The sequence below is a fragment of the Pempheris klunzingeri genome, chromosome 20 (genome assembly GCF_042242105.1).
Source record: "Pempheris klunzingeri isolate RE-2024b chromosome 20, fPemKlu1.hap1, whole genome shotgun sequence".
Classification (NCBI taxonomy): domain Eukaryota; kingdom Metazoa; phylum Chordata; class Actinopteri; order Acropomatiformes; family Pempheridae; genus Pempheris; species Pempheris klunzingeri.
This window is the reverse complement of record NC_092031.1, coordinates 12,178,429-12,205,834: the sequence shown is the minus strand read 5'-3', so window position 1 is coordinate 12,205,834 and position 27,406 is coordinate 12,178,429. Positions and strand designations below refer to the sequence as shown.

The 27,406-nt window shown below is 40.6% G+C and overlaps 1 protein-coding gene across 1 annotated transcript in view; it reads right to left on the bottom strand.

Annotated features, from left to right (window-relative positions):
* The window catches only part of LOC139219655 (voltage-gated potassium channel KCNC1-like), a 44,821-nt gene that overhangs the window by 6,602 nt on the left and 10,813 nt on the right, over positions 1-27,406 (bottom strand). The window contains exons 3-4 of the mRNA XM_070851588.1: positions 10,383-11,364; positions 8,880-9,074 (exon numbers count right to left, since the gene is read on the bottom strand). Coding sequence (XP_070707689.1) covers positions 8,880-9,074; positions 10,383-11,364 — 1,177 coding nt within the window. The remainder of the gene's footprint in view (positions 1-8,879; positions 9,075-10,382; positions 11,365-27,406) is intronic.

Genomic DNA, 27,406 nt, shown 5'->3' with positions numbered 1-27,406 from the left:
ATCACGAACATCCTTTCTGCTACAAAATGGAGGGGATGGGGGAACGACAGCGGCGCAGTGGTCCTGGGGCCTCATAGGTTTCAAAAGGTGGGCTAGTGATAGGAGCAAGCCGCAGTGATGACCCAGCCATTCCCGATATGTTATTTAGACTGCGAGATTTCTCATAGCCCGTTGCTTTAAGAAAATAATTTTAATCAACGATTAATTTGATTATACGTGTAATTTTTTTCATATCATATGCAAATTAAAGAAAACAAAAAAAAAATCATAATTGAAATGTTTGGACATGTTATGACAATTTTTTTTTTCCATATTCAGGTGGTTTGTTATGAAAGTTGCATAGTATTGAAACATGAACATGAGGTTTAAGATGTTATAAGAAGAAAAACAAAACAAGAAAATGAAGAGAATACAATACGGATAAGAAATTGAAAATGTTATCAAATCATAAAGACAGAAAGGACAGACGAGGACAGACACAGACAAGACAGACAAGACAAAACAAGAAAATGCGAGTTATGATATGTCTTTTTTTTTCAAAGCAGAAAAGCAAAAGATTCTTAAATGTTAAGAAATTTAACACCTATAGTAGGCCCCTTGAATAAAGCACCCAACATTTTATCTTGCGATGCGAAATGTGCAATGTCAGGTGTTTTAGACAACATATGGCCAAAATAACTAACACAATTTAACACAGGAGCAAAAACTCAGATATCACTGATACAGTGTAGGAGTTGACCACATGAAGTTTTAGGTGAAAAATCTTGGAAATATACTACTAATGACGCTATGTAGAATAAATAAATTGCCTCCCATTACCGTTCATAAGCAGCCCATTTAATATTTGCTTTTGGTTCCTGTGAACTTCATATGGCCAACTCAAAAATGTCCTCAATCAACATTTTAAAAACACTTCCTATTCCCCGATAATCGCATCCTGTAATGGAGATCAGTTCACAATTTGTTTACAGTGGGAAATGACACACGGTAAGAAAGCAGGATTTACTGACAAAGTCCACTTGTGCAAGTGATTTTGAGGTATAATGTGTCGCACATGCACCTTTGAATGTGTGTTTACAGGAACTGATTTATCTAAGAAATAACACATTAGCCTCTGTGTCCTTTCCCGCTGTATTTTTAGTGTGTAACACAGCATGCAGACGTTGAATTCCCCCTGTAGGAAGCAGCCACAGAGAAGGTAGTGCTGTGCTGACGGAGTGTTGTTGCATCAGGTGAAGTGAAACACACCATTGGTAGGAGGCATTTAATCTGCCCTAACAATGGCTAACTGACCAATAATGGGTGGAGTTTTACAGTTTTATTAGGAATTTATATACTAATTTACATCTGCTGGAATTAATTTTAAGGTAATGAAGCGAAAGTGTAACGCTAACAGAGTTTGTGACAAAATTACCAAATTATAGTGTTTATTTTTGTCAAACTCCAGCCATCACAAAGCCACAGTCAGACAATAAAGAACACCCATTGCTACAGTATGACGCCCTTTGTGCCTTCCTGCTGAAATGGAAAAATACGGTGAAACTCCACCACTCAGGATTACGCACCATTTAAGCCAACCATAAATAAAAGTCCTTTTTTTATTCTGACTCGCTCAGGCACATTAGTCGGATGGCAACTCAGTAAAATATTGATGATGCATCTTCACTGGCTTTCTTCTGCTGCATGTCACAGAGATTTCTGAGAGGCTGTCTGGCCAATCTGTGTTGCTGCTTCCTTGTCAAGGTCAGTTCCAAAGGTATTTTGTTCATACCACCCAAATGACAAACTGTCAGATTGCATCAAATGGCAGCCATATTTGTGATGTTTGCTGAATCAGACCTTCACCTGACCAAGCTGAATTGCTAGTTAAAGTTAAAATCCTTAAGATTTTCATGAAATCAGACACTGTTTTGATACTATTAATGGTCTGTATTTCTTTTCAGCGGTCATTGAATGTATTTACATTCAGTAATTTCCTTTCTGTATTGTAGGGTTCATTGTTAGTGACGGACTCTGCCATTCGTGCTGCCTTTACATGCACAAGGGATTCTCAGGAAATTATATATGCCTGTAATCCAGCTAAATTTTACCTCATTTCTATCAACCTCTCTTACTGTTCGCTCTCAGACACTGTGCCAGTGCTAATCTGCTCTAATGCAAACTGAGCACCCTACTGCTGCAGGTTCATGCTAGAAACATTAGCATTAACTGCGATCATTCATCAAAAACGCGTCTACGAAACAAAACAACGGTCATATTCAGCATTACAGCAACAAGCTGTGACACCCTCAACTTCTCATCAACCACGGGTGTCACCAAATCAACCAGGACTGAAATCTTAAGGATAACTTTATCTAAATTCATTTTTATTAATTGTGCAAATCAAAATGATAATGATTAATATAACACTTCCATTCAAGAGTTCATTAATGCCCCAACAGCCCATCTGAGAGTTTTTAGACTTTTTTTCTAATACTATGCTACAAGTTGTATTAGGTTAATATAAATATATAAACCTTTGATAAACAAGTACAAATGCCCTACAGATTTGAAGTATGCATAGTATGGGAAGTATGGGAGTTCATAAAAATAACAGTGTATGAAGTATATGCATAGCCCGTATATGAAGTTACAACAAAAGGTTTTGATTCTACTGAGAAGTTGCTTTTATATCTACTCTTGGTGCTGAGCAAAAATCAGCATGCAGAGGGGAGAGAAACTGAATGAGAGGATATAGAATACACACCACTCATGTGATAAAAAGGCTACGAAAACTATATCCCACATACGTTACGATCTTCAACCAAATTAAGACTCAACTAAAAGTACGGGTGGTCACATTTGCAGTATTTAATTCGAACTTTAAAATCGGCTCTGCTGCTTTAAATAAATGTCCTTTATTTGACTCTTTTTAGTCTGAAATGAGAGGATTTAAAACACTTGTCAAGTGTGATATGATTTAAATATGGATAAGAGAAAAAAATAGTTCTCATCTGTTGATTGGATGAAGGTGAAACTGATGAGAAAACATGTAGACAGGGCGGTAACGTGACTCTGATGATTTTCAGATATATGTAAATGACCAGTTTGGCTGGCTGGTTTGCAACCAAAAGCTCATGGGTACATCGGTCTTCTTTTGCTGATGTATGAAAGTATCGCTTGGTAAAACTCAAGACAAGGAAAGGTTTCATAAATTACAGTAGAAATGATTATAAAGTTAATCATGTCTCAGCCACTGCAGTCTGTCACGGTCTGCTGGCCTCCTCCTCACTGTGCTAAGTAGTGTATTTACAACAACATCAACTGGGATTTTGTGCTCAGGGATTGTCTGTCAGGGGAAATGGTGAGTCTGGCTGTCATCGTATCCATTGATGACATAATTCCTGCCCAAAGTCACACTTAATTTACACTATGGAGGGAGTCTGTACCTACCTACAGTCAGTCTTTAGTTACACTTGCACTGCAGTGGCGGCCTGGGGATGGGATGGAGAATGAATGTTAATCACAGAGGGAGAAGGTGATGGAGAGGGAGGACACAAAGGAACAGAGAGAGGAAAAGCTGCAAATATTCTAACCAGACTGTTTTTACCAGGGAAATGATCGCATAAAATCATACAGGTTGAACTGATCATTCTTGCACGTGTGCATGAGTGTAAAAGGCAGGGAACTACTTGACGACCTCACAGAAATAATCAGTGTGTGCTTGCTGTGGATACACAGGATTTGCTGACTGTTTGGATGCTATTCTTGGTGTGGCCACATACTGGATCATTCTTACATGGATCAATCGCCTGTTTAAGATGGCATGATTTCCTGTTACCCATAATTAGATGTATTGATCTTTTCATGACCATCACTGAAGCCACAATGTGTCCATACAGTACATACAGTACCTGGGATGTCTTTTGGGGAGACTAGATGACACGCAACTGTATCCTGCATCCTCTTGTAGGCTGTATGTAGGTCATACAGACCTAAATGCATCAGCTGTTATCATTAAAGCTCAAATCTGTTTAATATTTCATATATACACTTCTCATACATCTACATAAATATTTATAATATGTACATACATATATATATATATATATACATGTAACTTATTATTTCTTTTGTAAGGTAAAAATCTGGCTCAGACAAACGAATATTTGCAGAGTGTTGGGATGAGGTGACATATTAAGAAACACAGTGGTATTGTTTCACACATTAGAACATGCAGGACAACGTAGAACAAGTTTTAAATACTGTGTATGACTACAGAAGTACAATGACAAGCAGGAGGACACTGACAAGTGTTACCACGAAAAAAACACGTTTTCACAGAAATTATTTTATACACAAACGCTTTTAGAGGTTAAATTTAGAGTAAGTATGTTTTATTTGGTTGTAACCTGTTATACTGAGTCACATGAAAATTGACCATGGCTAATTGGTAGAAACAGCAGATGTGTTGTGGTGGCCTGTAAACTTTTCTGTAAATTCCACCAGCAATCATTCCCTATTAATATCATAAGTATGAATAGTAAACAACAGGGTGAATATGGGTGGGGTGAAATGTGGATGAAGAACAACTTGTTTATAAAAAGATTTTCTAAAACTCCAAATTTTATTAAACTGCAATACAGAACTTCTGTCGGTTTACGAGCGATTCAACCAAAAATATAATCCCTATTCTTGGGTGAGGAATGCATTAGAAATATATAGTATTGATTTGGTTGACTTTGGTAATGAATAATGAGCTTTTTTGCCAAATAAATCCTTGATAATGTCCTGAACCAGTGAGATTTGTGCCATTTTTATGTTACTTAATTCCACCGTTTTGTTGGCAATTTTCGTTACCATTCCAATTCACAGAAGACAGATAGGTGATGGTGAAACTCAAAGGAGAACACAGGAAGAACATAGGGGTGGTCAAAACATCAAACAACACAACACAGTTGTACAAAACTCAAAGACATCAAGAAAAAAAAACAAGATCATAACCACAGACAACATCAAAATAAATATAACTTAACCCTATGCACATTGAAAAGATAAAGCATTCAAACAACAACACGTGGACACAAATCTCTACGAAATCACGACATAACACGACACAAAAATACTTAATAGAAGATGTACACACCATGTTAGAAACACGGCATGAATAAGCACAAAAACCCACAAAACAAAAAAATAAAAAAACAACTCGGACACATACAGTGAGGAACTGAAAGGAGAGAGAGAGAGTGGAGAGGGAGAGAGAGAGAGAGAGAGAAAGAGAGACAGAAACAAACGAGATCCTTGAGGAAGGTCTAGAGGGGTGATTGGGAGTGGGCAATCAAAGGGGTGATTGACCGTTTGACCTTAGTGAGACATGCATATCGCATTGGGTGCGTAGGAGGTTAAATGACCAACAATCAAAGAGAGGAAACTGAAAAGCTAATAAAATAAGTTGGCAAAGACATCTTATGCGTTTATCGACGAAATAAATCACAAGTGAAGCACACAAGAATGAGTTTTAGACAGCATGAGAATCCCTCTTTAAAAACAAGAAGGAGAACGTTTGTTATCAGCAGAAACCATGAACTCACTGGACTATTTTTCCCATTGTCTTGATTTGTCTTGCTCTAAATCACAGATCAATGATGTTGAACAGCTGCATATACAACTTTCTAGGCAGCCATCTATTTACTGGTGTGCTACACCCTGGACAGGTCGCATGTGTATAACAGGGCTGTATACACACGACCTTGTTATTAAATGCTAGAGAATCAGGTTCCAGAGATGGCAAGAAACAGATCAAATTTCTGTGGTGCTGTACTGTAAGTACAATCTATTTTCCAGAGGGCTAAACATATTAATATAGACCTAAATGTATAAATTACACTGTACAGATTTCCTGTAAGAAGTCCAAACCCTAAAACGTCATTCTAGTAACTCCAGCACTTGTTTTCTTCAATGGACTCCAGATTTGCTTTAAAGAGGGATTTTTGTTGCACTTAAATTGCAGTTTATACATGAGAACTACTAAAACTGAAGCAATATCAGGGACCTCTAAGTGAAGGGCTTGGACAGCTCAAGGCTTGCTTACCTTTGACAGCATGTAGCCACTTTTCAATCAAATCTGTCATAGCATTTTTCTGTCTGTCTGTCTGTCTGTCTGTCTGTCTGTCTGTCTGTCTGTCTGTCTGTCTGTCTGTCTGGTCAGTAAGTGTTTCAGTGTTTCAGTCACCCAGTGCAGCCTATGATCCTTTTGGCTTCTATCCAGGTCTCCACAGTGCAAATACAAAAGGTCCTGAACTTTGGACTACACTAGGCACTGAAAGCACAGATACATGGTCTAGGGATTAGTATTTCAGATCCATTACACGCTCACAACACAGTATTTTGTAAATGAGTATCGTGATAACTGGCTTTGGTTAAGACATTGCACGACAAGAGTTTATAATGTTTGCTTGTTTTCAGCGTGGCATGTTTCGAGAGGTACTATCCCTTGACCTGGATGGTTCCGCTGACCCCAGTGACCTTGGGCCTTGGAAAGTTGATCATTGCACAACACTGCACGCAGTGTCACAAATGTGTGAAGCTGGAGAGTCTGCCCAATTGATTTTACAAAAATATGATATACATGTACATATATCTACATCTATTGCTAAATCTATATCTATCTATCTACACACACATATATATATATATATATATACAACTGTAAAAATAGTGTAAGGCAAAACCTTTCTAAATTGCAGTGTGTGCTTTTGTTTGCCAAGGCGGAGGTCCGTGGGGTAGGGAGTAACACAAATAAACACAGTAGAAGGGAAAAACAAAATTAAGCCACACACGACACCACGAACACAACACTCAGACGGCATTGAGAGGACAGAGACACAGTGTATAACATGTAAGAATGAAAAAGCCCACATACACACGCGTGATATGACACAACCTGAAGAGAGAGACAACAACAACACAGAGGCACATCAGACAACAACGTGAGCCGCTGTTCCCGTTCAATCTTCTTCAGTGTATCTTTTATTAGTTATTGACACAGGACACGACAACTGTATTATTTTCAGTTGAACTGCCGGATGTATTTGCACATGTGCGCGCCCACAAGGACGCGCTCTTGCACTGGTGAGTTTATGCAAGTTTTAAGCTCTCACACAGACACATACACAAAAGTATGCACATATTTGTGCACAATACTTATCATGGGTCTATGCCACAGACCAATCCCATTCTCTTTCCTAATTTCTTTACATTTTGTACATTGTTTATTTAGATTATCGCTGAGTTCACAAACTTACAATGAAGCAAATTTGTTTGCAGGTAAGATATTGGGCTGATGTTAGGTTAATCAGATAAAATACCTCACAAATCAGACGATGAGCCGAAAAAATGACATCTGCTACCCAAACCTTAATATTCAGATTTAAGCACTACCTAACCTTGGCTCAACTGTTTGCATCTCTTCATGTAATCCCTAAAACTTGACAGCACACTTTTCACACTTTAAGGCACAGAGAAGACTCTTCATGGGTGACATTACCAACTCCATTGAACATGTAGACACAGCGCTGTGGAAATGGTGGTGTATCTGTGATCTGAAGTCATGCATAGTGTGTGTGCAGCTGTGTTAAAGTCAGTGCTGTATATGTGAAGCTTAGTTTGTGCAACTGCAAAACATGCTACGCCATGGAGAGCCAGATCAAAATTTCTGTATGTTTTAAGTCAAAAGTAGGTTGAGTTGTGGGCTCATTTATTTTAAACCTTAGTCAGTGTTACCTCTGGTCTATGGTTTGATCCAGGAGGAGGTGGAGTTTGCATTGAGGTCCTGCTGTAACAGAGACCCTTCCATCTTATACCAATCCTCAGTCAGAGGGGAGTCTGGGCTGGGTGCCAGGGCTGCTGCCTCTAGTTTGTTGTCAACAAGGGGTGTTGAAAGTTTGGAGGGAGTGTAAGGGAGTGTTTTGGTGCAGGTTGGCGGCAGTGGTGGTGGTTGGATTGCAGCAGTAAATGAATCAAGGTGTCAGGTTTTCATGAGCATGAATATAATGCACATGGGGTAAAAATAAAAGGGGGGTTATGGTGTTGCACAAAGGAAAAGAAAGGGAAAAATTAGTGCATGGGTTTTAAGATGGGGCAGAGAAGGGAGGGGACCAGAAGGGAAAATGCAGCAGGTTAGGGAGGGAAAATCATAATGGAGAAGGAAGGAGGGAAGGGGGAGGTGGGGGGAAGGGCAAAATAAAAAGGACGATGCAAGGCAAGAGAGAGAGAAACAGAGAGGGAGAAACAGAAGTGACGAGAAGTAAATTAATGCATGGTCCACTGTCTGAGCCCAGAAGACAGAGAAAGACAGAAATCGTTTATGAGCATGAATGAATGTGACGTTATGGGACAAAATTCACAGATACCATGGAAAGATGGAAGACGAAGACAAAGAGAAAGAAAAAAGGAGAGCAGTAGAGGGACAGAAAATCTTGTCTGACAGAAGAAATAAAATATGATACCAAGCGGTGATGGAAACACAGAGAACATGAATGTGAAGAGGTGGAAACAAACAGAGCAGAGCAGAAGAGCTAAGTGTATGTGCATGTGTCGTAACTGTTTAAGCTGTTTATGTGTGTGTGTTTTGCTAGCTGTGATTGGAGCCTTCAATCTCTAGCTGAGGCCCCCAAAGTCAGGTTCATGTGTGCTCTCTCATCCAACCCACCTTTCCTAAGTGTTTGGATCTGATATTATAAACATGGAGTAAAATATGTGTGCTTATCTGCATTGGCTGCACACTGGACATACTGTATGTAAAAAAATATGTTTACAGTGTGTTATGCCTGGCATTTTGCTGTGTGGATCTGTTTACGTAAGATGTGCATGTATCCGTCTCCTGGTGTGAAACGTACCTTTCCGCACATTCCCATCTGTGGCACGAAATTCCCTAGTGTTGAGCAGGAAGCAGGCGCGGTCCTGCTGGTAGCGTTCCCGGGTAGGCCCTCGCCCAATAGGGCTCCTCTCGTCTGGGCTGAGCACCTGGTCGATGGTGGGGCAGTCCTCGTTAGCCAGGGCGGCTGAGGCTGCATCACCGTTCTGCTTGGAATCTGGAGGGAAAGGGGGAGGGCAAAGCCACATGCAGAAGGATTATGTGAAAACCACAGAGAAGAGCATCTTGTGTGTCTTCCTGATCAATAAAAACAAGTAATATGCACTAGGTCTGAAAGCATTTTCAATATGAGTAAATGAGGCAATAGATTTTCTATTGTAGATTGGCATTTTGAGATCAGTTAACAGCCACCAGAGCTCAACAACACATAGGATTATTGTTTGATTGATTAATGAATGATGATGCTGCAAAATAATTAAACACAATACCATGAGATCACTATATACTTAATGATAAATGCCACAGGCTGGTGCTGAAATAAGTTGTCAATATGTGGATTAAATGATCTGCAAACTGTCATCAATCACAGTGTAATTCATTAGAAAAGGTACCCAGGACTACCATGTAAAACTGTCTAACATGTCGAGCTGCAACTAATATTCATTAATGATTGAGAGTGACTGTTGTAGTGGTCACCCACACGCTCACTGAGGCATTATGTTAAAATGTGCTAATAAGTGAGTGCGTTGTTCTGTGTTGTGTTGCAGCATGTGGTGATGATACTGCACGGCAGTCTCGGAGCCAGTTGTCAAAACTTTGACTAATACAACTTCCTGCTAAAAGATCTCCTCACACAACCTACGAGAAACCTCTTTAGACTGGAAGAGAGCCAAGCAGACGGGATGTAGTAAAAGCACTGATGAAACCAATATTTTCTGGCTCACTGATGACTAAGGCAGTAAAGTAATGCATTAAAGGTGCATTATTGTTGCATGTGACTGGTGCCTGGTGCTGCAGCATGTAAAGAGCAGACAATGAGCCAAATTACCTCTACTCCTGATTTTACCGTTAATGCCAGAGGGAAAATATGTGAAGTCAGCCAAAATTGAAATGCATTAAGCTGTTTTAATAGATAATTGAGTTCATTTTCCTTCCATGGTGTTTGTTTTTCACTGACAGATGGGTGCCTTAAGGCAACTGTGGACCTACCAGTTGATCATAAATTACACATGAGTTCTGATGGGCCAGTGATTTCTCCAGGGTGGATCCAGAATCAACTATGCATCACTTCTTGATAGTACACCCACTTCTTTCTCTTAACACTTTGGCACATTAATCCTCTCACAGACCTCTGAAAAGATTACTGTACCTTCCTAAAACTGCCATTAGTAAACTGTTAGCATGCTGGTCACATTTACTTGGTTAATTTACTTTGATTGTAAAACTGTTAATTATATATCTTCTCCATACTCTCCAGATGTAGAACATTTATTCTCAAAGTACAGGAAAAAAACAAATCTCTCACCTCTGTTTATCTCTATAATTTCTTCTTGGGCGAGAGGACAGTCACCCCCTATGCCCCCAGACCCCATCACTCCACCTAGGACATTTCCCAAGAGCCTTTGCGGTGATGCAGTAGCCATAGCCAGGGCATCTGGCTTGCAGTAGTTGGGGGAACCTGGTTGTGGTGCTCGTGGAATATGTTTGTTCTTCTTTTTGGGCAGCTTTTGCTTGGCCATGGCCAGAGAGTAGTACATGCCGAAGTTGTTGACAATTACAGGTACAGGCATAGCAATGGTCAGCACACCAGCCAAGGCACACAGCGCACCCACCAGCATCCCTGACCACGTCTCCGGGTACATATCTCCATAGCCCAGCGTGGTCATGGTCACAACAGCCCACCAAAATCCAATGGGAATGTTCTTGAAGTTGGTGTGGGCGCTGGCTGTTGGGTCGTCTGGGTCGGCACCGATTCGCTCAGCATAGTAGATCATAGTGGCAAAGATGAGGACACCAAGGGCTAAGAAGATGATGAGCAGGAGGAATTCATTGGTGCTGGCACGAAGGGTGTGGCCGAGGACACGGAGACCCACAAAGTGGCGGGTCAGCTTGAAGATTCGGAGGATACGGACGAATCGGACAACACGGAGGAACCCCAGGACATCCTTGGCAGCTTTGGAGGACAGACCACTCAGGCCCACCTCCAGATAGAAGGGCAGGATGGCGACAAAGTCGATGATGTTGAGGGTGCTTTTGAAGAATTCCAACTTGTCTGGGCAGAAGGTGACTCGTAACAGGACCTCAATGGTGAACCAAATGACGCACACGCCCTCCACGTATGTCAACCAGCTGTCAGTCACCACCTCGTACACAATCTCCTCATGGGTCAAGTTGCCCACCGCGACGATCTCTGTCCTGTTTTTGATGGTGTTGAAGGCCTCATGCGTCTCCATACAGAAAGTGGAGATGGAGATGAGGATGAAGAATAGGGAGCCAAATGCCACATACTAGAAGAGAGAAAGAAACCAGCAAACAGAGAAAAAGACAGAAAGGGAAGGAGAGAGTGTCAGTTGCAAATCAATAAAATTCAGCAAGGCAACAAGAACATAGAAAAGCATGAAAAAAAAACAATAGCATTGGTGGAGTTTGAAACCTCAAGCCAACAGCAGAGAAAAACAACTGGTGTATGTGCAAAAAAGCACATGCACAAGTGCTAAACACTGTTATGTACAGAAAACTACTTCTCACTACTTTTCACTGGTCAACGGTCATCAGCAATGAACTACAATAACAGCTCTTCACGTCCAAAATGTTGGACTAATTCAGAAATGAACCCATGGATTTTTTTTTACCCATATCTGAAATGTTTAAGTTAATCAAATCCTGAAAAGGACCTTGGCACACTTTGACTCGTTGTGACCAAAGTCGAGGGATAATCAGACTCATTAGGCCTGATGAAATTATATGTGACAGTCATAAATGACTGTGATGAACAATGAAGCCATAAAAATAGATCTGCTGTCAGTCTCATGTCATATCATGCAATCAGGAAATCTTACAGTGATTATGAATTGATCAAATAATTAACAGTTCAATTTATTTTGATTTTGGAAGACTATTTATTATATTATTATATTTTGTTTGAAACTACATTTTGCTTTACATTTACAATATTCTAAGACTGGATTTGAAACGTATTAATTTATAACAAATATGAATTATCAGGTCACAAACAGTAGTGGGTTCAGATATGTAAAGCACTTTAAGTCGTAACTGCCAGAGATGTGACCCAAAGAAAATGGTCTGAGCCAAAACCTTAGAGTTCTGGCATAGATTTTTGAGTCTGGGAGGACCCCTTTAAAACACTGATCTCCACAACATACGGAGGAAAGCGAGTAAGAAAATTATAATGTTTTAATGCAATCCTATATCTTAGACAGAAAAAGAAAAATACTGACTTATTTGTGGTGCTCTGTAAGAGAGCACTGTGTTCTAAGAGTCAACGCATGAGTTTGGTGTAGCTGTAAAAGTGAAAGGCAGTTTTCCAGCAAACATGCATGTCTTTACAGATGCAGAGTGTGATGTCAGGTCCTGCAAACAAACAGCTGACTTATGTAAGGTATTTTGTTTTGTTTTTAATATTTAGAACGCTACCGTGTTCACAACATCCTTTTACTGGCAGACTCTACGACAGCAGCCCACAGAAAAACCTCCTGCTGCTTCACTTGATTGATGGTCCAAGAAAGCTTCAGGTAGCATCACCTATCACCTCATTATCACCTAATTTAGCCTGCTTGAGTTGTCTGTTCAGATTAGACATAATCATACCTGCTGCCTGGAATTTTTTTGTCTTTTATGGATACAATTTCAGCTGTATTTGGATTAACTGCACAAACACAAAATGTCTATTTGTCTCCTAGTTTTCAGTTACCCAATCTTTTAATTTCACAAATGTAAGTTTCCCTGCTGTTACAAGACGACATCAACAATTCTATGTCAAAAACGTGTTTTGTCCTTGAAGTGAACTTGAGGTTTGCATGAAAAATATTTGTAATTGTATAATATCAAAGTTCCCGTTTCAAATTAAAATGTTTCTATTGATATTTGCCTTTAACCCTGGCCACATTGTGGTAGTGTTATATTACCACCCTTAATACGAGTGGCCCTGTCTCTACATTACATTATGTCTTATAGCGCCATGTTTGCGTGTAAAACTCTGTCCGCGAGGAGAAATTTCCTGGACCTAGAGCGAAAAATAAGCTAAGTTATAACAGTGCTCCACCACAGGCATCTCTGTTGTTTTCTCAGAGAATTTATTTTTTGGGTTTACTTGCTTTTTCATCACTCAAAGGCAATTTTCTTAGTACTGGGCATCTGTGTGATCTTACTGTCTATATGTACCCAAGCTTATTATTCTACTGTAGCCCATTCAGTTGTCACTGAATCAATTACAGTGGCGTGATAACACCAGTGTGTGCCTGGCTGCTGCACAGTCTTTCCCTGTTGCAGCCCATTCCTACAAGCCCTGCAGTGTATTTATAGATGCAGTATACTTTGTGCTTTATCAAATAAATAATAAAACACTGACATGGCCTGAAGAGCAAAAGAGGAAGGTAATTCATACTTGAGTGGAGCCCATATATATAAGAAGCCTGAGTGCCCTCAGTGTATTGTGTGTGTCAACGTGTATTTTTCGACATTATGCACTTATGTAATATCAAGAGCAACATACTTATAAGAGGCATCCTTATAACTAAGCAAATGGAGGGAACCAGTTTTGGTTATTTTTTCTGAAAGGTCTCACTGCTCTCTCGCCACTTTTTTTTTTTTTTTGAATAGGAAATTGGATGAGAGTTTACACACATTTTCTCTAAGTGCCTTCATGACACAAACAGACTAAGCAGAGGACTCAAGACTCTGAGCCACTGTATTTATTGAAGAGATTAGCTGACAAGCATTTAGCCAAAGAAGTGACCTTCCAGGAAAGTCAGGAATGTGGTATAAGTCGATATCCAATCTGTAGTTTCAGGTTGTTAAATAAACATTGATGATTATGTTAGAAGGTTTTGCTGTTTTGCAGTGGAAAAGACATATTTTGCATCAGATATTTTTAAGGATTATCACTTGGTATCCCAAATAGTTTGACAATTTAGATGATCAGACTTGTTTGAAGGTTTTCTGTTTTTTTATCTCCTGCCTTCCTCACCCCCCCACCACCAAAGCAACTCCCCACTCTCTCCTACCTTTTTTCTTCTCCCTCTCCCTCTCAATCTCTTTTCCTACCTCTGTTCTCCTCTGCTATGTTTCTCGCTAGTCGGTGTCTGACCTACTTTCTCAGATTGCTGCAGTGCTCTCCCTCTCTGTATCGTGAAAACACACACACACACGCACACAAACTGAGGTTCTCAGTCACTCTCCTACCTCTACCCCTACACCAGCCCCTGTCCCAGGGAAGCAGGATAGCACCTGCGGGACCAGCCCAGGATGCTCCCTCATTGGCTGAGCACCAGAAAGCCTTCACATGGACAAATTGGGGCAATGAGGAGAGTTTTGCCCTGAAGTGTTATGCACTTATTTTTTATGTTACTGTTCTTACGATGACATAAATGATGTAAGTAAAGTAATAATGGTTAGACTGAGGAGATAAGTGGCACTGGCACTGGTAGAAAGTAAGGAGGCTCAAATGTTGAGGATGATTACAAGCATAAGATCTGTCCTCAAAGTTAGTTTTTCCATACTGTTGTGCTTTTAGACACACACACACACAGACATACACAACTGCAGTAACATCATATCTTCTATGTAGGCTACACAGGTGGAGACATAGGAGGGGGTGGACAGGTGGGAGGGAGACCAGACGATGTGGATCCATGCGTAGAGGAGCACAAAGGGAAAAGTTGAAGCAATCCAGAGGAAAGGACAGAGCATGATAAAAGTGAGGAAAGATGAGGGCCGAATGCCAAAATAGTGAGAAAAATAGTGACTGAGAAAAGAATCCTGAGCTACGTTTTGTTAAGATTCGCCGAGTTACCTCATCACTCTGATGATCTCAAGGGGATGTGACTGTGTCATGCAAAAAGACAAGGAAGAGGACAGAAAGCACAAAAGAAATGATGAGCGTAAGTGAGCGAGAAGAAAAGAAAAAGAGGGAACACTATCAGGAGATTGAAGGCTAATAGCTAATGACAGGCCTGAGCCATGAAAGCGACTTCATGCAAACCAAAGGGACAGTGGCAGTTCTGTGTTTATTTTTTCTACATGTGAGAACATTTTTGAATCCTCTCACATCAGAACATCAGAATGAATGAATTTGACTCAAAGCATCATTAGGCAAAATGCACCTAATAAAACTGAATGCTGATGTGAGGTTTCAACACAGAGGAGGTTGGAGGTGATGTAATGAGCTTGAAAGTGAAGGTCTTCATGTTAATCTGACTTTAAAAAATAAAGTTTTGTTAAATTTGTCTGCTGAATAGTTAGTGCACTGAAAAAAACCTGCCAAAAAACGGTTTTGTTTAGACTGAGCTGACACTTTAAATGCATGTCAGCTCATGTTCATGTTTATCCAAATGTAGCGTAGTACTGACAAATGCTTTCTGAACAGTTCAAACTCTTCCACAAAGGTATCGTTGTTTTTTTTCATTCTGTAAGATAAGAGGTGATCTTGCAACCAAGACAGGCTCATGGTAATAGAACCATGGGAAAATTGATAAAACACAAATCAGCTAATACAAGGGTTCAACAGGGATAAAGTGTTGAGATTTTATCCAGATCATTATATCATTTTTGAAAATTACATAAAATAAACACAGACTAATTTCCAAACAATCAGCCTAGGACTATCAAGACATTCCTGACATACTCCCACACCCAAACCACTTCTTGTCTTGCCGTTACAGTATGAATATTGCAAAGGCACCGGAGACTTATGTTAATTAAACTTTGGTGTCGGGTGGGAAATCTTATACACACAGGAAATGACACATCTGTATTTCAATCTCAACACCTGAGACTAAAAGACAAAACTTGTTCCTAAACGACAGCGAGGAAACACTCCGCACAGAGAAACTCATCAGTGACAGCTGTTCAGCAAAGGAAATACACGCAGGTCTGTGAAGCGCTCAAATGAACACTGGGTTGCACTTAACATTAACATGCTAAGTGCAGCTTTAACTTATTGCACTGTAATTAATTTGACCGTGCTATAGTTAAAAGCCACAATACAGTATTGCTGCTGATGAAACAATGGTTCATTCATGGTCTCAGTAATTAAACGATACAGTATTTCAGGATGGCAGAGCACAGTGGATTACACTGTAGATCTGAACATCAAATCAATACTGATCAATCCATCACAGCGGCCACCCCTGTTTAAATATGCAGCAGCATGTCAAGCAGAGATCTGTTGTGTGTGACGAGTGATAGAGAAGCTGCTTGAACATTATAAAGTGTGCTTAAAGATGTTCATCAAGCCTGCATGTAGCACGCAGGGGTGGATGAGACTGTGTGTGTTCATGTATACATATGTCAGGGTAAGTGCCTGGCAAAAGTGTGTATGTGCATGTGTGGACATGACTCACAATGTGTGAGAGACAAACAGCCTATGGGCACGAGAGGTGTGTGTGTGTGTGTGTGTGTGTGTGTGTGTGTGTGCCCTCACTGGTCGCAGATAGTGGTAGCTACATGAGCACTGCATTGAGGTGATGGAGAGGGATGAGCGGACAGACGGAGAGAAAGAAAGAGGTGGAGGAAGATGATAAAAGGAGGAGGAGCAATCTGTCATTTCAAACTTATTTATCTCCTCAGGCACTTTGTCTCTGTTCTCTCCCTCCATCTCCTCTCCTCACTGCAACATGAAGGTATGTGTGTGAGTGAGTGAGTGTGTGTTCTGGTGTGAACAGCCATGTTAACGCTCTGAATATACGATTCAGAGGCACACTGTAATATTGGTGTGAAGCTTAATGCATTGAATTCCCTACAGTAAAACTACCGTGTGTGACACCTGCAGCCAAATGACCTTCAAGGACCAATAGTCTCCCTCACTCTCTAGACTCTGAAATTAGGTTTGGAAAGATCATCAACATAAATTTAAAAGAGCGGGAGTCAAAGATAGAGAGGAGAAAATGAAAAAGAGCTTTTTTAGAGAGAGAGAGAGAAACTGTGAAAGGAGGTTGATGATAGAGAGCATCGATTGTGTTTCGATGGATGAATGAAGAAGAGAGTGTGAAGGAATGAGGGATGGGAGATGAAAAGATGAGCGGAGGAGAGAAGACAATGACGTGAATCTCACCAATCAAGGGGGGAGAACGGGGCATCGGAGAGTGAGAGTGCAACAAAGAGGTAGAGGAGGAGAAAGGAGGAGGTGTTGGGAGAGCATGAATGTAAGTGATATAACCAAGGAGAGATTGTCGGAGCTGATATTAGCCCTGCAGGCATTTTTGCATGCACAGCGGTGCGCTGTGCTCTTCCTTAACGGGACCCTAGTGGCGCTGTGTTTACTGCGGCACCATCCAGAAGAGCTTTATCATTACAGTATTACCACAGCCCTGCCTGGCTCTCTGTCACCATGACAACCACTGCGTTAGCCTCTGCTTTCAGGCACCAAGGACAGGACTAAGCCAAATACTGCTCCTATAGCTGGCGTAAAGGACTGAATGTAGAGGAGCAAGATCGTGATCATTCAGTCTGGCTGCTGATCGCTCAATGAAACATTAACATTCCTAAGGTCAAGGGTGAGTGACCTTGACAGAGGTACAAAGACAAATAAAGGAATTTTATTGGCAGTGCTTTTGTTCCAGGTAGACTGATGGGGATGTTTGATCAGCATTAGTATGATGAACAGCGCCCGGTAAGACTGAGGGTGTGGAGTCTTTCCCAGAGGGCAAAGCAAATGGGCGACCACTGCTGCAGAGTCAGCATTGATAAGAAGACATTGAAGGATGATCTGAAATCTGAGCATGAATGAGGCATAAAGAATGGACAGTTAAATGATGTGAAATACATAACGTTCTCCTGAAGGGCAACCCGAGCAATGGCTCAGTCTGGCATCGGGTGATTAATCTATTATCTTAGGTGAATGACTGTGGCCATCATTCAAAGACTTCCAAAGTAGCCACTTAGCGTGCAGTGTGAGTATAACCTTGGGTGGGTTACAGGAATAGCCTTCACTTATACCATCATTATCACTGTTGTCATCATTGCCGTTAGATTCTGAGAAACACTGAAGAGTAATTGAAGGTTTTGCTACTTTAGGCTGAGATTGCAAAAAAAAAACCAAAAAAAAAAACAAGAAATAGTCAAACACTCTTGAACAAGACAAAGGGAACAACTAAAATGTCAAAAGAGAGAGAGTTCCCTTTAGGGACGTTGCATGTGAAATGGACAAGCAGAAAAACTGAGTGGAAAGGCAGAGAGAGAGAGAGAGAGAGAGCAATACAGAAAAGATGTATTTTATGTAATCTTGCAGTGTTACATTTTTTTCTACATGTTAAATTATGAATTACTTTAGTGGCTTTTAGCCGTTTATGACCCTTAAACTCAAGACTTCCTTGGGAGTTTAACTTAAGCAGGTATGGTCCATGAAACGTGTCTAAGAATGTTAATATACAGTGTTCAATGGATTAAATGCTCTAAATGCAGTTAATACAACAAAGAAAACAACTGACTGAACGGCGATTTAGGGCTGCAATTATCTATCTATGACTTCCATTAACTTTACTTTAAAAAAAAAAGTAATGATGACCAATGACCATAAGTTATTGAATTTAAAGCTGCTATAACCAACAGTGGATCACATGACCACTTATATGTGAAAGAGGTTCGCTTTAGTGATGAACCCACAGAGAATTATTACCTGGCTCCTTTGTTTTCTTCAGCTTTGTTCTCTTCAGCTCAAAGCAGCATTTTAGTGGCTCTCGTTTCATCGTTTTGGTTTTACGTCCCGCAGTTTTACTGTTTTCGTTCACTGTTGCTGCTCTCATCAGTATCATTCTCAGTTGTTTTCAGCAAAAAGCGCGCTGATAAACCAGCTGCATGTTACCTGCTGAGCACCAAATGAAGGTTTGTCACTGGCTAGTGAACATAGTGGAACATTTAAGAGTAAAGAGATAGATATTTCCCTCAGGAGCTGGTGGAGACCAAAAACATAGTTACAAGGAGTGCAAACTACAAATAAAAGCTAATGTCGCTCTGTGTGTAAATGGGCAAATTAGTCTTCTGTTTACTGCTTGTTTCTGCCACACACGTTGCCAATAAAATCTGTTGTTGTAGGTTGAAGGATATTCAATTTACAATTCTGTAAAATAATGAAAAGCTGCTAAAAGTTCAAATTTGAGTTGTTTTTAACTAATGTTTAGAATTGACTTGATAAATAACCTAAACAATGGATATTGATTGAGTGGCCATTTTAATGCAACAGAAACCTTGGCAACCACCCCTTTGTGCTACAATAACATGACAGAGATTTTAATTGTTGTGGTTCTATCGTTGCAAAATAGTCTAGATTTAAAGGTGCACTGATCTCGTGGCCCCTCAGCTTAATTCAAAGAGGGGATCTGTGACAGCTGATAATAACAGACTGACAATAGGCGGAAATATCACAGGAGATATCAAATCCTTGTGACCCTTTCTTCCCCTCTTTCTGTCCCTGAGGAACTGAAGCCTTGTCTTGCCTCAAGGGAAATGCAATTGACATGGATGGAGGACATGGATGGAGGACATTGTTGTCGGAGCCCATACAGGAATTTAAAGCAGAAGATTGTGAGCCCCTGCTAGGGGTCAACCAGCACCCAATGCAGGACACTGCGGGATAATGAAGGGCAGGAGAGGTGAGGCGTGGAAAAGGGTGGGACTGATAGAAGTAGAAGCTGGGACGGGGAGGGAGGAGGGAGGAGGGATGTAATGGGCTAGTCGGATGCGTTGTATGACTGCATATGTGCAAAAATAGGCTGCATGCTGTGCGAGTCACACACGCATGCATCAGGCTCATCAAACAGGAGGTGAAGGAGGAGGAGCGATTGAGGTTGCAGAGAGGTGGTGCTGAACTTAGAGATATAATTAGCTTCTGCTCTGGGTAATTCTTGCGTATATTTTATTTTCTGAGTGCGAGAAACAATGACTCTCTGAGGTTAGTGCTCTTGGAAGAGATCCTGGTAAAATTTCAATCACAACAAAGACTTCTGTTTCAGACATTCCCTGAATGACTCAACTCCTTGACACGCCTCATTTGAATCTGTAAGCTCTCCTGTGTGCACACACACACACACACACACACACACACACACACACACACACACACACACACAGGCTGCTCTCCAGTAGACACGTCACAGTGTCGTACCTGCTCTGCAGTGTTCAGGTCCCCTCCATTTGATTCCCACTGCAGTCCTGTGACTGTTCTGAAGACAAACAAATACTGTGTGGAGGTGAGTGAACTCTACATGTGTCAGTTCCCTCTCAGCTGCTCTGTATTCAGTTCAGATTACTGAAGCATGTTATGTGTGTTTGTCCTTCCCAATGCAGACCCCTTCTTTCTCAAACAATCCTCACCCTTTACTCCATCCATCCCCTCCTGTCCTGCTTGCATTGTTGGGAGACAGTTTGGCAAAGCTTTCCCTGTTCTAATAGCTCTGATGACCAATTGCCTTTGTGCCTCCTCCTCCTCTTCTTCTTTTCCAAACCCCCTTCGTCCTTTCTTCCTCTCTTTTTGTCCCTCTGTGCTTCAGTAACCGTCCGTAATCTACCTCATGGCTCCATCATAAAAGAGAAAATGAATCGTCATGGAGCATGCACAAAGGACATTTTGGTAAACAAGAGCACTACATGTATCAAACTGTCAACCTCTCCATGTCAAGCTGCTCATGGAGTTGGAGAATGTCCTTATCTCAGCAAACCTCCACAGGACATTTCTCTCCAAATCCACTCCCCAATCGGACAGCTACTCAGCTCTCTAGATCACGTTTCCATTTAACGTAGTCACTTGCTCTGCCTCCACTCCGCTGCCACTTGGACAGGAGGGACAATCACAAGGAAACAGATGGTCACACAGGACTTGTCCCAGTGACGCTCTCCAATGTCACTTTCCAAGGGAATGAGCAGGGATACAGTTTGACTGTTTAAGTGCCGTAGGGTATTGACACGTGGCTAACCACACATAGGCAATCAGGAAATTGTTACACGGACGTGTTAACACCAACACAGTGAGTATCAGCAGGCTAGTTTTGCAGTGTGATTTGCCCAGTAAACGTATAAACCAGCAACATACAGTACTTGATAATCAATTACTCCTTTAACTCAGTCCTTCAGCAGATGTACCAAAATGTAACTGTTTTCAGCTCAATTGCAAGTATTTGCTGGTTTTCTTAGTCCCCTAAAGTGAATCTCTTTGGGTTTTAGCCTGTTGGTCAGGCCAAATAAGACATTACCTTGAGTTCTGGGGAATTGTGATGGACATTATTGTCAGTTTTCTATCATTTTTGATTAATTTTTCAAACATAAATGCCCAACATCCCCGAGACTGAGATCTTAATTGTGAGTGTCCTCACAAATTAAGATTTTAGCTTTGCTTTAGCTGTCATAACACCATCATTTAACTGTGTGATTGTAACATTATCAGTACCAACAATTAGTCAATTAAATGATTAGTAAACAAGCAAGAACTTTGATAGTTAATTAATAATCTAAGCAATTTATCAAGCAACAACACCGATAATGTTCTTGGTCTTACATCTCAAATGTGTTGATTTTCTATTTTTCACTGTTTGATATTATTTCATATGGAGTTTTTCGACTATTGGTCAGATAAAACAAGCTGTCTGACAGAGTCAACTTTGGCATGATAAACACATATAAATGTAACAAATAATGAAAATATTCAGTAACTCGTGACTGATGATCCAAAAGCTTGTTTGCGGCATCATCTGTCAGCTAATTAACATTCAGTTTGTCGGTCCATGCCTCGGTTACACACATGTATTAGGGACATTCACATGTGGGAGAGTGACCAGCACGGCTACATGCGGAGGCGTGTCAAATGAGGTGATTTATCTGTGTGCTGTAAGTATGAATGCTCAGCAGAATGGTTTATGGGCAGCTACACTTACAGCGTACGGGCCAATGTGTAAAGGTGAGAGCGCTGAGAATGATTTATGCCCAGCCAGGTGTTTGAGGGGGTCAAATGTAAGACGCATGTTGCAGTGTAAGTGGGTAAATGTGTTTCTATACCATGTTAAGTCTTTCTTTAGTTACAGTATGTGCAGGATATTGCTTATGAATAATTGACTATCTTGATGAAAAGACATTTGATTCTGCACGCAATTACAACACTTTTTTACTCTGTCGGTATTTGCACACTGTGTACTTGTTTGTTTACATATACATGTGCTTATGCGTGTCGCTGGCTGTGTGACTATAGTACACAATACACTGCTCTCTCATGTGATTTGACAAGATTTGCCCCATTTAGAGAATTCAGACTCCCACCATTGTAATCGGCTCTGGCACTGTGTCAGCTCTCAACCATGCCAGTGTCCTGAATCATTTCGATCCCGGAGCATAAGAGCAAAACGTCCAGGGTTTACCACAAGCTCCATCTAAGTGACTCTCTGTACAGTGGTGCGGAGCATCGATTCAGCACTTAACCAGCATGGTTAAATGGACCAAGGCAGAGGAGGAGGAGGAAGATGGCTAAGGAGGACATAAAGAGGAGAAGAAAGGTATTTGAAGTGAGGGGGAAGCACTTTTTGCAACATAATCACAAAACATGTTAAATGCTTCTGTCTGGAATGTAATGTGGTTAAAGCAATGGGCTGACATTTTAAAAAAAATACGCTTATTTGCTTTCTTGCCAAGAGTTAGATGAGAAGATCGATACCACTCTCATGTCTGTGCAGTAAATATGTAGCTGGAGCCGGCAGCCAGTTAACTTAGTTTGAATGGAAACAGCTAGTTTAGCTCTGCCTAAAGGTAAAAAAGGCTCCTCTAACTCACTAATTAACACCTTATATCTCTTTTGTTTAATTTGCAATGAAAAAAATGAGAATTCGCTGTTTTACGGTGGGTTATGTGCCTAAATATTCCTCGTCTCCAAGCAGTTGCTAGGCAACCACGAAACTCCAGGAAGTTACTAGTCCCGGCAAAGACAGAAAACTTAACAGTGAAAACAGTAAAATGGTGAATTCTCATTTTTACACATATGTCTATTTTACAGAGTCAAGCTAGCCATCCCCCTGTTTCCACTCCTCGTTCTAAGCTGACTGGCTAATGGCTGCCGGATGTAGCTACATCTTTACTGTGCAGACATAAAAGTTCTATTATTTCTGTCATTTATTTCTCAGCATGGAAGGAAATATGCATAGTTCCCCTTTCACCTAGAAAGACAATAAATAAATATAGTTTAGGAGTAATGCTACTGAAAAGTGCAAATCAAACTCTGCTGTTTTCCCTGTTAAAGTGCTTCGTACATATTTAACACAGAGATCATGTCTCTGCCCTTGTTATGGGACATCAAGCATCTATTGAGCAAAGTATTGCCAACAGACAGCGCTCAGGTTACAAGGCAGCAAACAGACAGACTGTGACTTCCGAGGATGCAAACACAGCATGAGAAGGCCTGCGGTAAAAAACCCTGTCAGGGAAAATTGAAACAGAACGCGATACATTTGCCAATTGCAGTCACAGTAAAGGCAGGTTGACTAATTATCACGCCCCTGCCAGCAGCTACTGCTTGAGGAAAATGGTTTACCTTAATAAACTTGGTAAGCAAGTAAGAATATTTCCCTCCATCTTTCTTTTCTCTGTCAAGACAGGTTTGGTGCTTCAGCTATTTTCAGACTTTTCAAAGTGTTGCTTATGTGCTGAATGGTCAGACGAGTACATAGTCTCATCCCCTCACCAGTAATGGAGGAAAAGATTTGCCACCAGCGAATGAAATTCAGGCCTCCTTTCCCTCTCTTTGCTATTTTCGGATGCAGCCCACGGGGAGAGGAACAAGAATGGAAGTGGGAAATAGGCCTTACAGCGGGGTTGGGTTTGAATGGAAACAACTTGGCACGAACGAATACCAAACACCACTCTTGAAAGTAAAAGTTTAATTCAACGCACTTAAGACCTTTCAGTTCACAAAAGAGCATCATGAAAGTAGTGAGAACTGATCTCCATGTCACATCATCGCTGACACCGGGACTCAAAAAACAAGATGTTCATACCGGAGTTTGTATTTTTCATAAGTTTATATTTCTATTTCATTTTTAATTTTTGTTTTCAGTTCAATTTCCAGAGTGGGTTTGCTTGTTTCAGTTTAGCTTTTATTGTTTAAAAATGTTTAGTTTGACTTAAACTTTTATTATTGTCGGTACTATTTTCAGATTATTATTATAACATGGGGGGTATTTGTCAGGGGCAAGATTTAATAAGATCAGAAATGGTACATTTACATAACAAACTGAACACTTTGTGAAGGCAGATGACTCCCAGTCTCAATAGACATTTGCACCGACGCCTCCTCATGCTTGTTTTATTGACAAATTTGACCAAATTGACAAAAAATTTTCCTGTATATTTTTTTTTTATTTTTGTTTTTTTTGTAAGTATACAATATTGTTTCAGTTTTTCCAACATTTCTTTTTGTAAGTTTTTTTTGTAAATTCTACATCCATATTACTATTTATGTGGGAATCTACACTGCGTTAATGTACAGTATGTCTCATTTATTCAGCTTAGCCTTCTTTATCTGAACTTTTCACGTACAATAAAGTTTTTTTTGTTTTTTTTACAAATATGCATATATAACAAATACCTGACAGTTAATTAATTAACCAAGTTTTATCTTTTAGTTTAGTTGTATAGTTGTTAACTATAATGACCTTGGTTCGCACACAATGGAGAAGAATGTCTTTGTTGCAGTTTTGGAGTGAGATGCACCTTATTTAAGATGCAGGTAATAGTGGTAGCTGTGATGTTAACTCTCCCTGGAGCATGCTGGGTATACAGGCCAAATAATGTAGGAATAAGGCATGGTAGACTCCAGGGTTTGCTGTGGTTGGCTCAAACCTTCACAATCAATTCATGGTCACTTTCACCACAGTTCCCATTAAGCTGCACACATTAAGCTGGGAGGCACTGTACGTAGAACTACGCAGCTCTGGGGCAAACAAAACTAGTGCAAAAAATCTCACAAGACTTTTTAAAATTAGACATGACCTAGTATATAATAAAAATGAGTGTCTGATGTTGGTTGAAATCAAAAGAGGACAACATGCTTTGTTAAAAATGTAATAAAGACCTTACTGACACAAAAGTTTTAAGTAAAAACCTATTTTTGTGTCTCCAAACCCACAAAAAACTAATCTTCCCGGTCACAAGGTCTTCTCCTCTAAAAATACGGTGCAATGTCCCCAAAAAAATGGTAATGTCACCCAAACCCTGCCCTAGGCGATCTTATTTGCCACCCAACACTATATCTATATATACACTAACACCTATCAATACATCTTTTTTCTATTTTCTACTTGGAGACAACCTGTTCTGAGGCCATCCGGCGCAGTGACGGGTCATATTTGTGTTTATGACAGCACTGTGCGCTCCAGCACCAAACACTGTGGAAAAGAACGGCAAACAATGAAGCACAAAACATGACCTTCAGGGAGAGGGGGGCTCCGGATACAGTGCTGCTCCCCAGAAACGAATCAAATACCGGCACACAAAGTCCGATTTGGAGGGGGCAAAGGGGCATCTTGTACATGCTGAGCTACAAATGGCGCTTTGTCAGGAGATTGCTGACAAAGACAACTGTGCCCTTCTGGTACGAAACTGGAAGTGACCAAAACACAGCTAAATCTGTGGGACAGTGGGACCATATCATAGGACAGCATCCAGATAGTCATTTTCCAGTATGCAAAGTACTTCTTTTAAAAGAAAAAAGCAGTTTCTAGAAAATTGTACTTCTATATTTAATTATGTGAGAGTCTACACAGCATTAATGTACAGCATGTCACATTTATTCAGCTTAATCTCCTTTATCTGTACTTTTCATCTACAATAAAGCTTTTTTTTATGTGTGTGTGTGTGTGTGTAACTTAATCCTGACAAATTCAACTACATTGGAAACACCAATATCTCTTTCAGTAATTGTACCATGTCATATTTCCGAAAGATCCATTCAGCAACTATGACCCTCAAACAATATATTGTTCATCTTAGTTTAACCGTACACGCGTGACAAACGATTACATCAAATAAGATTACCTCACGTTCAGTATGAAGACAATAACTGCAGTTCATCAATACTCGCTATTTAATCACAATGATTTAATGATGATGATGATGATGATGAGGCTGATTAGAGTTTAAAACAGTAAATTAGGAAAAAACTTTGACAAAGGGGATAAAAAAGGCCAGGATCGAAATCTGTCAAACACGATACAACAGCTCCATGTCGCCTTAGCTGTGCTGCAAGAGCTATGTCAGCCGGGCACAGATCAATAAAGAAATCAGATGCAAATCGTATTGTATAACACCTCATCAAACAGAAACATAGGCGTCCATAAGGAGGACATAATAAGGAGAATAAGCCAGAGTGTCTGTATGCATTCTCAGAATTTAAGAGGTGATAGAGACGGAGAGAATGGCTTTAAAAACTAAAAGAGAAGATAATCAATTGATTATCAATCAATAGGCAGGCAGGAGGGCCAGGGTAGAAAGATTGGATGGCTCAAACCTTCACAGATAATCGAAGATGCAAAGAGAAGAGTCCCCACCCCCATCATGCAATGTCTTTCTCTCTGTGCTTGTCACCTCCTCCCTGTTTATCTAAAAACCCCTCTTCCTCCTCTCCGTCTCCCTCTCAGGCTCCCCTTCAGTCCCTTTTCCCTCTATTTCTCTCCACTATCTCACCCCTTCTCCATTTCCCTCACTCCGTCTATCCCTCTCACCCCCCTCCACCTCTTTTCTCTTCCTCCAGTGCTCCCCCCTCCTCTCTCCCGTGTCTACTGCAGCAGAAAATCCAGCACAGACACCAGCATGTGTGTGTTTGTACATGTGTGTGCCACTACGGTAGATCCACGAGCGAGCCTCACACGATCATGGGCAAATGAGGGGAATTTAAAAAAAAAGAAGGAAAAAAAAAAAAAGCCCTGCGTGTGTGTCGAACGCTCTGATCAAAACATTGATTGCTGATGCGTTACATCACAGCCTTGCAAACAAAACCCCCTTAAATCATTAGAGTAATGCCTCTCCTCCTGTCTCCCTTTATTTCCTCTCGTCTCCCTCTTCCTCCCCTCTGTCTCTCTCTCATCTGTCTCATTGTATTTCCACATCAGCACCTCATTTTTTTGTCCTGCCCTATCCTCTCTCCATCTCTCTGTCTTTTCTCCCCACATATAATTTGCATCTCTCAGGACCAAAAGGTTCTGCCATGTCGGACAGGATACTTTTAGAAAAAGCGAGGATGGAAATAACGAGTGATCTGGGTCACAACGCTGTTTGACGTATAGCGCTGGCATATTAGACCTACAGGGAGAAATGGGGCTGCGTTCACCCACAAATAGAGCTGGT